Consider the following 14,082-nt stretch of genomic DNA (forward strand, 5'->3'; position numbering starts at 1 on the left):
TGAAAAAGATTTGAGTCTATTTTACCCTTCACCAATATTCTCCCTGTTCTTTTTCTCCCCTAGCCCCCATCTCTTCAAGGATTTGACTATAGCAAATATACACAGAAACACCCACCCAAATAAAGTAAAGTTTTAAAATTAGTAAATTGCCATCTTTGTATCATCTCACCACCCACCCCCCCACCTTCGTTTGCCTACAAATGATGCTCACTGGAAGGGAAGGGGAAAGACTGTCACAAAGTTTTTCTCACTGTACGTGAACATTTAATATTAGATGTTAATATTCTAATTTACATATAAGAAAACACAGACTTCTCAACCACACCCATGTCATAACTGAGAGAACAGAGCCTGAAATCCCGTTTCGTGTTCCTTCCACCATACCGGGAGAAGCAGGTTCCTTGTGCTTTTTTGTTTTAATCACTGCTGGCACAGTGTTTTTAAAGCCCCACATCTTTAAGATTGGTACAGTTGACTCTCCAGGCTATTTCCACATAAATCAAGCACTTCCTGCCAGGTCTGGAACTTCTTACCTGTGAAGTCAACCTTTCCATACAGGTCTTGAATCTGAGGAGCCAGGCCTAGTTTGAACAGGTACAAACTAGAAGACAAAATACGCAAAAGAGTCAGATCTCCCAGCTGGATGTTCTGCTGCTCTAAAGTCAAACGGGAAAACCAGCATAAAGAACAGAAGCATTCTGAACAGGGAGACTCCCAGGACTCTGCCATATTACACTCAGCAGCTATGATACTTAATCTCAGAGCCTTCTTTTAGTTTTATATAACAAGGAGGTCCTTAAAAGTCACATAATGTAATGCAAAAAGCACTGGGCTGGGAATCAGGAGACACAAGTTTAAGTCCTAGCTACAGGACAAATCCAATAAGCAAACAGACATTAATACAAATGTCAATATAAAAAAGGTAAGTGAAGTCTCTTCATTTCTGTTTAACTTCCTGTGATCAGTAAGTTTTTTTAATTTTTTTGTGATCAGTACATTTTAAGTAAAAAGACATTTTAGAAAAGTCTCATGAAAATGACTCAGATAGCAAATCTTATTTAAGCTGAATTCATATTACTGATGGAAAAGTTTAATTCAAGTACTTTAAGAGTTTTACATAAAGTATATATCATAAATCTTTATTCTTTAAATAAAATTCTCCTAGACTCTAAGTCCCATGAAGTCAGGGTTAATAAAAGTCTTGTTTACCAGTGCCTACCCAGAGCCTGACATATATTAATAAATAATAATCAATATTTCACAGATGGATGGATGTCTATAAACATGAATCAGATTAACCATAGACTAAGGCTCTACCAGCTCAGAATAAATTAGAAGAGATCAGAAAACCACTCCACAGGGATTAACATGAGCAAGACATTGACAGCCTAGTAATAAGAGAGGAAATAAAAAATATCTAAGAAACAAACCACAGAAACTCAACAGAGTAGCCTATAGCATTTGCAGATAATCTCTACATCTCAATGCTATCTAAATACAAATATGTATCATGTACACTGCATTCACAAAACTGATCAGCATCCAAACTGTATAAGATAAACCCAAATGCATAATCTTGAAAAAATCAAGTATTCTGAAAACACATTAGTATATACACATCCACAGTAACCAATCATTTTCTCAGGTAAGTACAAATACAAATCATATGTCTGCAATTACAGGCTTTTCTTTAGAATAAAATGCTCGAGATGGAAATAAAGTTCCTCTCTCCAAAGATTTTACATTATTCAATACAGTTTCCATAGTCAAAGAGCTAATGACTTTCTGGACAAGTAATATGCTTCTTCAAAGACTTTCCCTGCATAGGATGTTCCATCTGCATTCTAAAATAGTAAAGATATTTTTCTCCAGAAGCTTCTTCCTCTTTTATTTCTACTGTAGAACAAGAAAGTGGTTGCCACACTTCAACAAAAGCTTGAGCGTGTTCCTTTCACAGCCCCAAAAGAGTGAGTTCCTAAGGTCTTCAATGGTAATCAAAGGCGTCACAGTGCTATCACCAGTTGCTGTAAAAAGCAGAGAAGGGAAGCCGAAAGCAGATGGGCATTATCTTGCTTTTATCTCATTTTAATTATTAGGAATATTTTAAGGACATGATGGAGCTATAAATGGAATCCTAATGGCCACTTGGGTCCTCTTATCCAGCCTCGAAAGCACTTAACCTCACAGCTAAAACTTAAAATTCCTAATACTAAACATCACTTTCAGTTTTTGTTCCTGGCCTCCTGTGCTTGCTTTCACAAATAAGCTATCAGCTACCTATCACAATCAGCCTGTAATTGAGTTCAGATTTCTTTTCATTTTTTTCCTATTTAAGTTATACTCTACAGCAATGAGGAGAAGAAGCTGTGTCAGCCCATCTGGATGCTGATTATCATCAATGACTGTGAAAGTGAAGTTGCTCAACTGTGTCCACTCTTTGCGACCCCTATGGACTGTAGCCCACCAAGCTCCTCCATCCATGGAATTTTCTAGGCAAGAGTACTGGAGTGGTTTGCCATTTCCTTCTCCAGGGGATCTTCCCAACCCAGGGATCGAACCCGGGTCTCCCACATTGCAGGCAGACGCTTTACCGTCTGAGCCACCAGGGAATACAAATCAATGATTGTAGAGTAACCTATGAAAGAAGTCACTATGCTAATCTCAAAGATTACTAACAAATGCTCTTAAACACAGCAGCTGTTGAGGAAACACAACCTAGTACAGGCCCACATCCCTTACCTAAATTCTCTGGGCCAAATATTAATTTAGGATTTCTCAGAAAAGTTGTACAATGTATGCAGCAAAATAAAACACCCCCAACAAGTCTTGGGGAAGCACCGCTAACCAAATACATTACCTTTTCTGCAGAGAAACATCTGAATAATCACATTAAGTAGATATACATTCTAAGTAATCTCAATTAATACTGATCAGATCTTGCCAACAAATGAGTTTGAACTGAACCAAAACTCACAAGAGTTTTTAGCATTTTTTTTTTTAATTTAAGATAAAGGATAATGGGCCAATTTAACCCCAAACTGAATTCTTAAAAAGATAAAGCATGCGAGTGGGGAATGGAAAGGAAGTATACAAATACACCTGGAATAATGGAGAAGTAGGGTCTCATCTGAGAGTGGAGTGTAAACTACAAGTGTAACTTAGTCTGACTGAAGTACAGTAACTATCTCTGGAATAATGCCAGTCAAGACTTGGGGGGAAAAATACAGATGGCAAGAAGGGGGGAAAACAAGGAGATAATGCTTCTTTATCACTGTTGATCCTAAAGGGAAACAGTGCCTCACCCAAAACAGGTAGGTGAAGTGAGGGAGCTGCCTTGAACACTGTCCTATGAGGGTAAACAAGAGCCTCAAGCACTCAGAAACACTTCCTACATATTATCAAGAGTGGCCAACCCACCCCTCAGGAAAAACACTGTAAGCGAGGAAAGAGATTGTAAATCACCAACCAGGACACACTGCTGTGTATATACTTTCTAAGCACGAACTGCCTATTGAAGAGAAATGGAGAACAATAGCAGGCTTCCTCCCTTTCTCATTCTGATTCCATCATGAGAAAAGCACAGTTAGCTCTTCAGTCTCTCTTCAAGGGATGTGACAGCCTGCGACCCAGGTTACATGGCAGAGAGCAGTAGCTACAGAACTAGCAGAGAGGAACTCTGCCAGCTTAGCTTCTCTGCCTGCCAACTTCAGATATCCACGGTGGGTACCGCCTTCACAAGACCATCAACACTGACAGACCTCATGGAACACTGAGCCAACCACAACACTTAGAATCAATCTGATTTTAGCTCAGACATATACATCTGAAATGGCTACATTCTGAAAACTCTCTGATTTGTCACCTATTCCTAAACAATGTTTTTAAATTCTCATTTTACCATTGTTAGTCCAACATTATGCTATGTACCTTTGAGAGAAAAAAAAAGTAAGGCATGATTTCTGTCCCTAAGATGCTAATAAATATAATAGGGAGAAAAGATATGAAAGAAGGAATATATAACTAAACACACAAAAAAAACAAAAAAATCCAGAGGCTTAGAAAAAGGTAAAAAGCTGTCATTATTGGAGAAACTTCACCAAGAAAATGAGAACTGAACTGAAACTTGACTGGATAAGTAGAGACAAACATGAAGAGCCCTTCCATAAAGACAAACTGCCATTTCCTTTTTCACTGACAGGTACAAATTATCCCCTTGGGCTGGAGAAAGGAAGGGAGATTTGTTATAATGTATAATTTGGACACTAGCACATTTACTGTGGTTATATACTAGGCATCTAAATACTAACAACACAAGGATAAAGAACAAAGAAAATACTTCTTGCTCCTAAGGAGTCCACAAGAGAGCCAAGCACAAACAGTAACCAGAGGACAATGCAACAAGTAAGATAAGCGGAGTGAGAGCTTTGCTCCAAAACGCTAGAGGAGCACAGAGATGGTAAGTAGCTGACTCTGCTTCAGAAGGAAAAAGTAAGAGAAGATACTTATGGCAGCATTCTGAGGTGGCACCCGGGGAAGAGCACAGGTTAAACCAGGGAGAAAGGGGCATTTCAGGCAGAGGAAACAGCAGAACCAAAGGCATGAGATACTAGAGGACAGATACACAGGAGGGAATGGCTAGAGGTGACACTACAATGGAATCATCAAAGCATTTTATGGAGTGTTTGGTAAGATGAAGGCTGTTTTGGAAAGACAGCTCTGAGTGCAGCATAACAGATGTACCAGAAGGTAGAGAGTCTAGGGAGGGAAACTCTGAGGGGGTTAATGTGTCTATCAGTCCACACAAGAGGTCTACCAGCCCTCAGTTACATTCTCTTTTACAGGTTTCACTCTGATTTCAGTGATACCCAGGGTCTGGAACACATTAGGTGCATATACAGGATGTGATATAAAAAGAACAGCGCAAGCGGAAAAAAAAAGAAAATCTCATACTCAATGTTCTTTCTTATACTCACCCACTTGTATCACCTTCTGGTTTAGTCCTATGGCCAACCAGCAAATCTGAGCCACCCTGAAATACTAGACTACTAGCACCTACCCTCCTCCCTTCCCATCCCACCCTCCCTCCAGACATACCACCTCCTCCCTCCAGTTTAGTACTGTGTTCCTTCTAAGGGCTGAGGACCTGAAATTAAGTCATCTTCCAAATTTACTATGAAACTGAGAAAAAAATTATACCTTGTTTCAGTTCTTATTTATTATATTTGCATTGTCATAAAAATTATTTAAGGAATAAATGTCTTTCAAGGTCCTAGATAACTAAACAAATTATCAATCAATCATTTGATAATTGCTGGTACTATGCTACCAATCAGTATCAAGACATAGAGTATTATGTTCAGAAAGACTCACAAACTTAGAGAACAAACTTAAGGTTGCTGGGGTGGAAAGACAGGGGGAAGGTATAGTTAGGGAGTTTGGGATGGACGTGTACACACTGCTATATTTAAAATGGGTAACCAACAAGGACCTACTGTATATACAGCACAGGGAACTCTGCTCAATGTTATGTGGTGGGCTGGATGGGAGGGAGGTTTGAGGGAGAATAGATACATGTATACATATGGCTGAGACCCTTCCATATGCACCTAAAACTGTCACAACATTGTTAACTGGCTATACTCCCAATACTGAATAAAGAGTTTAAAAAAAAGACACAGTATATTTTGTAATTCAGTTTATCAGGTTGAAACAAAATGGTAAACAGTTAAATTTTCAAATATATATAGTTTTTTATAATTTTAAGAGATTTTAATTTAAAAGAGGGGCTATATCAAGTGAAATGCATAGTTCAGAGAGATATGGCTGACATAATAATGTTACATTAATTTCAGATGTACAGCATAAGATGATCACCACAGTAAGTCTAGTTAACTTCCATCACCACACATAATTACGAATTTTTTTCTTGTAATGAGAACTTTTAAGATCTACTCTCTTAGCCACTTTCAAATACATAATACAGTATTATTAACTATAGTCACCATGATGTACCTTACATTCCCAGGACCTGTTTATTTTACAACAGGGAGTTTGTACCTTTTGACCACCTTCACTCATTTCACCCACTCCCAAATCCCCACCTCTGGCAACTACCAATCTGTGCTCTATATCTATATACTGCTTATTCTACCAAGAAAATCTGATTACCTCAGTGCATGAATACAGTAGATACATCTTGGCATGTTCTTTCGATCATAGATATCTGTAGTTTCTGGATAAAAAATCTAAGGAGAAATAAAAGAAGTAGAGTCAGGTATGCATCCACTGGGTTTCAGTTAATCATTCACCAGTCATGAGTAAAACAAGTAAAACTTTGGACAATTTAAAAAGATCATCAGTGTTTCACAAATAACTTCATTAGGGTGAACAGACAATTCATCATAAGCAATGTAAGGAATCAACCTTACTAATGTAGGAATCAACCCTGAATATTCACTGGAAGGAATTCATTGGACGCTGAAGCTCTAATGCTTTGGCCTCCTGACGCTAAGAGCTGACTCACTGGAAAAGACCCTGATGCTGAGAAAGACTGAAGGCAAAAGGAGAAGGGGGCGGCAGCAGAGGATGAGGTGGTTAGATAGCATCACTGACTCAGTGGACATGAATCTGAGCAAACTCCCGGAGACAGTGAAAGACAGGGAAGCCTGGCTTGCTGCAGTCCATGGGGTTGCAGAGTCGGACACGACTGAGCACCACCACCGCTCCCACAATACCTATGGCTCCCAATAAGAAAGAACTGTGCACCAAAAGAGAGACGGGATGTACCAGAATCATCTCTTTTAATAATTTTTAAAATTTTATATGCTCATTTCCTAAGACTAAAATGTCTTCCCCTGAACAGTGAAAAACAAGGTCAAAATCAGTCATCCTTCCCCCCAAATATTACAGAATCCATTTCAGAAAGTAATAGAAAAACAAGGTTGGTTAGGTAGGACAGAGACAGATTATGAGGACTTTTGACAGTCAGACCAGTTTGAACTTGATACGCAGGCCTCAGAGAAGTCCTAGCTTCAAAGCCAAAGCTAAAAACGGAGCCTCAGGAAGATCTGACTGCAGACAAGACACAGAACACAGTGAACAGTGGAGACTGAAGCTGGAGAAACCAAGCCGGGAGGTTGCTTCAGCAGATAAAGCAGACGCTGCAAACGACTGAGGAAGGCTGGGGAAAGGGCTGTGCTCGGGAGTCACGGGAACGCCAAGGCTGAGCCTGGGTGACTGGGAAAGTGACGACACGGTGCCACTTAAACAGAGGAGAAGGTCACCAGGGAGAAAGGGCAGGGTTAGTTTTAGATATGAGACATTCCAAGCAACAGAAAGCTATCCACAGAGAAATGTCTAGTAGCCAATTGAAGACACTGTTTATCATAAAGCAAAGAGTCTTCAAAACAACTGAAACCATGAGAATGGGAGAATGTAGCTAAAAACAGAACTGCATCTTAAGGAATGCCCACTAGGATACAGAAGGCAGGAAAGCTGAAGAAAACAGAGGACTATTAGGCAGATTAAAAACAATTTTAAAAAGCAAAAACAATAACATGTTTCATAGAGAAGATGGCCAACAGCACCAATTATAATGAAGAGTCAAATGGATAAAAACAGAAAAACTATCATATTAAGTCTCTATAATTAGTTTGTATGTACCACATAAAGAGATTAGGAAAGACATCCCAGTAAAACTATACATGTGTTGATATATGGCAGAAACCAACACAATACTGTAAATCAATCATCATCCAACTAAAAATAAATAAGTTTTAAAAAATACTATATAGGTATTGTCAATTATTGATCACACATTATATTACGGGCAAAAACACATTTTTTTAGGCTAAGCATCTTTAGTCTACATTACTCAAAAATCTTCTGGACTTAAATCCTACAGAGCAAGGCTAATAGCCATGTGCTCAGTCACTTCAGTTGTGTCCGACTCTTTGCGACCCCATGGACTGTAGCCCACTGGAGTGGGTTGCCATTCCCTTCTCCAATTGTCCTGACAGCCTTTGGGGAATTCTGTTTGTGGTTCAGGACAAGGCACTACTGTGAGTAAACAAAAATGGTAATAAAATTAAATTATTAAAAAGGCATTTTTGTAGTAAAAATACTATTAGCAAGAGCAATTATTAATAAAGCTCTTAGTATCATTCAAAAAGGCTAAACTGCCACTGCCCATTGGGCGTACTATACAAAAGACAGGAACAGGAAGTTACAGGTGCACAGAAAGGCCTGGTGGCTCTAAGAACGTGAAGTATTGCATTTCCTGACATGTGTGGGACTTAATTCTTGAACGTACAGTGCAGGGAAGAGAGCTTCAGCACTTTGCTTGGAACAAAAGAGGACACAAGCTAGTCTTCAGTCAAGACGTAGCTCTGAGTTAAACTCAATTCAACAGGTATGTGTGCGACAGTGAGCAGAACACTCCACGAAATGCCAAATGCTCATTTCCCAGTGGCTTCAGCCACCTTCTGATACTCTACATTTCTTTTGAATCTTTCTTTGGTTACAAAAATTTAGACTCCACAGGAAAGTATAGAGAATGAAAACCACCCCTTAACTCCATCACACAGAAATGAAAACTATTTCTGTCTGTGGATTTTTCCCAAGAACACTCTATTTTTAGACAAAAATCACGACCTCATCTAAGCCAGAACACAAACTTGTATAATCTTAGCCTGATTTTATTTTTCACTTAACGCATCACAGTTAGATATACAGATTGACATCATCCTTTTTTAACGGCAGCAGTAGTATTTGACGGGCTGTAACATGGTTAATACCCAGAGTGAAAGAACATGTGGTTTGCTATCAATTTTTTACATCATAAGCAATGCTGAAAAGCCTTACATATACTATTTTTTTCCTGCTTGTCTAATTTTTTTTCTTTCTTTTTTTTTTTTTTTAGCTGGTGGGGTGTGGGTGGGGATAAATTCCTAGAAGAAGAATTCTTAAGTCAAAGGATGGTCGGGGTGGGGGAATAAAAGCTGTCCTTGCCTCTAACAGTGATACTACATCATGGCCTCTCTGGCTATTCAAGACAGGACTGGGTAGCTAGTTGTATGATCACCACCCAGGACAGTGATTCTCTTGCTTTCTGTACATCGCCTGCTCAACAAGTCCGTGCTTCACCTATATCCTAGTCATATGACTGACATTCCCTTTTAACTGTACACCTTGATCACCAAATGCTAGTGACTATTCTAATCTTTATATCAGAGCAGTTCCACGATGCTAGTTTATTGAAGGGAAGACTTCTGCCCGAGTGACCAAGAGGGACATGACCCCCTGCTGCTTGCCCTGGGCCAAAGTAAGTGGGAAACAACCCCCCAGCTCCACCACCAACAGCAAAGACTGCTGCCATTATTCTGCCTGCTCTCTGCAGCCCACGGCAGGTTGTCACTCCAGAGCCTTGCTCCAGACATGAAAGATCCCCTATCCAATAAACCAGGGATGTCTCTGTTGCTGTCTCTGGGCTCTTCCTTCAGTCTCAAAGCTGGGCAACTGCAAGGCTTGCCAGCCTGGGAGATGCAGCCCATTGAGATGGCAATTTCACCAAGAGCAGCACCAAGCAAACACATGAGCAAAAGTGCTCAAAGATGCTCCTCCCGTATCAGAGGTACCGCCACGGGCGTTCCTGGTGGCAAGGCCAAGAACCTGCCTGCCGATGCACTGGACTCTGGCTTGATCTCTGGCCGGGAAGATTCTGCCTATCACAGAGCACCTAAGCCCGTGTGCCACAACTACCGAGCCCGTGCTCTAGAGCCCGGGAGCTCCAACGTCTGAGCCCCCGTGCCGCAACTACTGAAGCCCTCACGCCTAGAGCCTGCACTCTGCAACGAGAGAAAGCTCGAAGGCAGCAACGAAGACTCCATGCAGCCAAAAAAAAAAGTTACAGCCATCATTCCAAACTCAAGATGTAAAAATTAAATATGTGTCACTTTTCTGTCATCAATTATACCTCAGTAAAGCTGTCATAAACACAAACTACAGCCATCGCCAAGACCAGATACAAGAAGTAAACATCATTTATATGGCCTACACAATCTGAAACATAAAATAAACCCTTCATACTCTGCACAGATTTAATTATTCAAAAGCTGGAAAATGATGTTTCTAAAATATTTCCTTATGTTTCCTAAAGTCAGACCTGGATGTAGCAATTCTGTGAACAAATAAAATCCACTGAATTGTGTACATTAAAATGGTGAATTTCATGGCACGTGATTTTTTTTTCCTGGCTATACCTCAAGGCTTGTAGGATCTTAGTTCCCCAAAAGGGATTGAACCTGAATGTCCTGAGTCCTAACCACTGGACCACCAAGGAATTCCCTCATGGTGTGAGAATTTTAACGTTTATAATTTGGTGTAGTAAAAGTAAAGGACATCATAGGGAATTTCTCTAGGGTAAGGTGAAGCAGGGATGAGAAATATAAAAGAAAAAGAACAAAGCCAATTCCTAAAACAAACTGGAGAGATCCTTTAGCATTTAAAAAAGAAAAAAAAAATTACACACACACACACATATATATAAAACACCAATTGAGGATAGTTTTATATGTTGAATGAAAACTGTTATGCCAAAACAGCCAGAACTAAGCCAGAACCGTGAGTATCACATTAAATTACCTTAGGCAATCCAATCTCGCCCATGGCATTCAACCACTGAATCACATTATCAGTATGTCTGAAGTGAAGGCCAGTTGCCTAGAACAAATAAAAGACCATTAGGCACTGTTTGGCAATACTGAAGCAAATACTAAACAAAAACTCTCCTTGTAAAAGCTTCTCTGAGACTTCGCATGGTCCCCTTAAACTTAAGGTCTATCTCCAGCATATGTTCACATTCTAATCCCTAGAAGCCAAACTCACATCTCAGCTCTTCTCAGTGAAGAACCATCTGGTGAATCTTCTGAGTACAGTGTGCTCAACAGAACATGGTCTTGGGAATTCAATTATTCTGGATTCTGTTCCTGATGCAGCCATCTCTTGGTGACACTGGGCAAATCTCTTCACCCTTTTGAGTCTGAGTTTCCCCATCTTTCATGGAGAAGGAAATGGCAACCCACTCCAGTATCCTTGCCTGGGAAATCCCATGGACAGAGTAGCCTGGCGGGCTATACAGTCCACAGGGTCATAAAGAGCTGGCCATGACTTAGTGACTGACACTGTTACCCATCTTTAACATCTACTTTATGTCTGTCAGAAAGATTAACTGAGAAAATGTACATAAAACACTCAATGTGGTGTCTGGCTGGTAGAAGATACTCCCAAAGTGAGGTTTTCTCATACTTCACATACAAACTTCCCCCTCTGAACCTCTGCACCTGTTGTTTTTTTAGGAAGGCTTACTCTCAAGGCAGGTAGAAGAGTAGGCTAATTGCTTTTACTGCTGCTGCAATCTCCAGGCCTCTCACGTCTATCTGTTCTGCACACATTTTGTAGACTCTTGACAGAACAACTCAGGAAGTATCTTCAGAATAACTACTTAGTTAACACTCCACATATAAATCTTTGCTTTTTTAAAAATTTTTAAATGAGGTTAGCATATTCTTTATTTATTTTTTGATTGCACTGTGCCGTGTGTGGGAGCTTAGCTCCCCGACCAGGGATTGAACCCACATCCCCTTCAGTGGAAGCACAGAGTCTTAACTCTTGGACAAGCAGAGAAGTCCCAAGTCTTTGCTTTTCGATGAGGGAAAGTTTCTACTTGGGATGTTAATTTTGGCTTAAGATCTATATTTTCCTTGTTTTCCTTCGAATTTAAACATAAAACAAAATCTCTCTTGATTCTGTCTTCATTCTTAATCCTGAGCTCTGACCCAGTTCTGACAGTTGACCCTTCATACATTTGCTCTTGGTTTTGCAATCTTCCACTATCTTCTACACTTACCCTTTTCTAGATAAGAGCTCTTAGGAAAGCTTCCCACAGAAATTCTGTAGGCAATGGAATTTGGTCCTTGTCAACATCCCAACTTACTTAAGGTCATCCTCTTTTTGAGGACTGCAAGAATCAAACACTCATCTCAATTTCCTGAAATCAGATCACTTTCCTACTTATCTTAAACTTTAATATCACGAGGTGATTTTCTTCCCTCCAAAGTTGTTAATGCTTTCAATTTGTCAACAAATCTCAGAGTTTGGTTAAAATTAAAGTAGTAATTTCCCTAGTTATTTCCTCTGCCTTCTAAGAAATAAAAACCTCATTAAGGACCATGAAAATTTCTCTATACAAATTACTCATTAGAATTGCACCAGGAATATGGTCAGCTCAGATTCTTTTACTACTATATCTTGACTTTGCACTGAACTTTCTCCACTCTGCCAGGCATTTTATTTTGCTGGAAAAAAGACATTTCCACATATTTCTCAGTAACTCTTTCATGGGATAAAGGATGCTAAACTCTCTCTGACTTATGGAAACTGAAGCACCAAACAGGGAAGGACTCACCTTGTATCTGGTCTGCTCTCGGTCATAGATCTTCTTCAGCGACACCACTTTAGGGGAGAAGAAGTTTCCCAGTTTGGCAAGGTAGACCCCATTCCTAAGCCCCTCTTCCAGTTCCGTGGTGGGAGGCAGATCTTCCCCAAGGCATGCTTCCATCCACCTGCACAGAAGGAGAGAGGCCTTGAGAAAAAGAGAGGGAAGGTCTGAACACTCTCCTTGGAGATCTCAAGCTCAATTTCCACTCTCCTTGGACAAGTTTATATCAAACATAGGTAACACTCTTTGAAGATTCAATTTCAGGGGCTTCCCTGGTGGCTAAGTGGTTAAAGAATCCACCTGCCAATGCAGGAGACAGGGTTTGATCCCTGATCTGGGAAGATTCCACATGACTCTGAGTGACTGAGCCTGTGCCCCACAACTACTGAGCCTGTGCTCTAGAGCCCAGGAGCTGCAATTACTGAAAACCGAGCACCCTAGAGCCCAAGTTCTGCAACAAGAGAAGTCACTGCAATGAGAGAAACCCGTGCAGCAATTAGAGAGTAGCTCCCCACTTGCTGCAACTAAGAAAAGCCCGTGCAGCAGTGAAGATCCAACACAGACAAAAATAAATAAACAAAATTATTTAACAAAAAAAAGATTAGGTTTCATACTCATCCTTGTCCTCGCCCAGTCACATCTCAGGAGCCAGGAACTGAGGGAAATTCCTGAGTATAAATGACGCCCTCTTTGCCCTTCTTTTCTCTCCTGCAACAAGATGCCAGCTGGCTTCCAGGTCCTCACTGCCCACGAAGCTCAGCCCAGACCCTCTCCCTCACTCCTTCAGTTGCTCCTGAAGAATTCCTAAGAAAAATCTTTTGTAACTGAAGCCACCATCTCTCAGCTGCTCAGAAACTTAAATTTGTAGATGAAGTTCTCTTCTGGTTTGAGAATTCAGCATCAACAGTGAATTTCTAGGTTCAGATTTTAAAGGTGTTTGGGGGTTACCAAAACAGTCAATCATCTCACCTAAAATACTTTAGGAAATTCCAATGGAACCAGTACAAATGAACCTTACAAATGTTTTTTTAAGAGAGGAGAAGAAGTTAGAAAGGAAAAGAAAACTATACTGTCCACCTCAGATTCCTCTTATAAGAATTCAAGGAAGCCCAAGATAAAACCCTCGTGGCTCAGATGGTAAAGAATCTGCCTGCAATGCAGGAGACCTGGGTTCAATCCCTAGGTCAGAAAGATCTCCTAGAGAAGGGAATGGCAACCCACTCTAGTATTCTTGTCTGGCAAATTCCATGGACAGAGGAGTCTGGTGGGCTACAGTCCGTGGGCTCACAGATCCACTTGACAGAGCAACACTTTCACATTCAAGATAAAACAAAGCAAAATTTACTTCACACATTTTCTACCAATAGAAATGTAGGTAATTGCCATTCAGGGCGATGATTTTAAACTTTTTTTTTTTTTTTTGAGTCATAGAATCCTTGGAATATGGAAGGAAAGCTATAGACCTCCCCTCAAAAATGTACACATACTTAAGTTTATAATTTCAGAGATTTTATTGACTCCATATTGAAAACCTTTAATTTAAAATTATGCTACTCAAACTTTACAAGGCTATTGTTATCCCCATG

At 40.1% G+C, this 14,082-nt stretch overlaps 1 protein-coding gene across 2 annotated transcripts in view; it reads right to left on the reverse strand.

Moving 5' to 3' along the window:
- Positions 1-14,082, reverse strand: part of IQGAP1 (IQ motif containing GTPase activating protein 1) — a 129,294-nt gene that overhangs the window by 52,625 nt on the left and 62,587 nt on the right. For both annotated transcript variants that reach the window (XM_065906373.1, XM_065906374.1), the window contains 4 exons: positions 12,464-12,620; positions 10,642-10,719; positions 6,169-6,245; positions 534-601 (listed from right to left, as the gene is read on the reverse strand). In XM_065906373.1, the coding sequence (XP_065762445.1) occupies positions 534-601; positions 6,169-6,245; positions 10,642-10,719; positions 12,464-12,620 (380 nt within the window). The remainder of the gene's footprint in view (positions 1-533; positions 602-6,168; positions 6,246-10,641; positions 10,720-12,463; positions 12,621-14,082) is intronic.

Source organism: Muntiacus reevesi, chromosome 15 (assembly GCF_963930625.1).
Source record: "Muntiacus reevesi chromosome 15, mMunRee1.1, whole genome shotgun sequence".
Classification (NCBI taxonomy): Eukaryota; Metazoa; Chordata; class Mammalia; order Artiodactyla; family Cervidae; genus Muntiacus; species Muntiacus reevesi.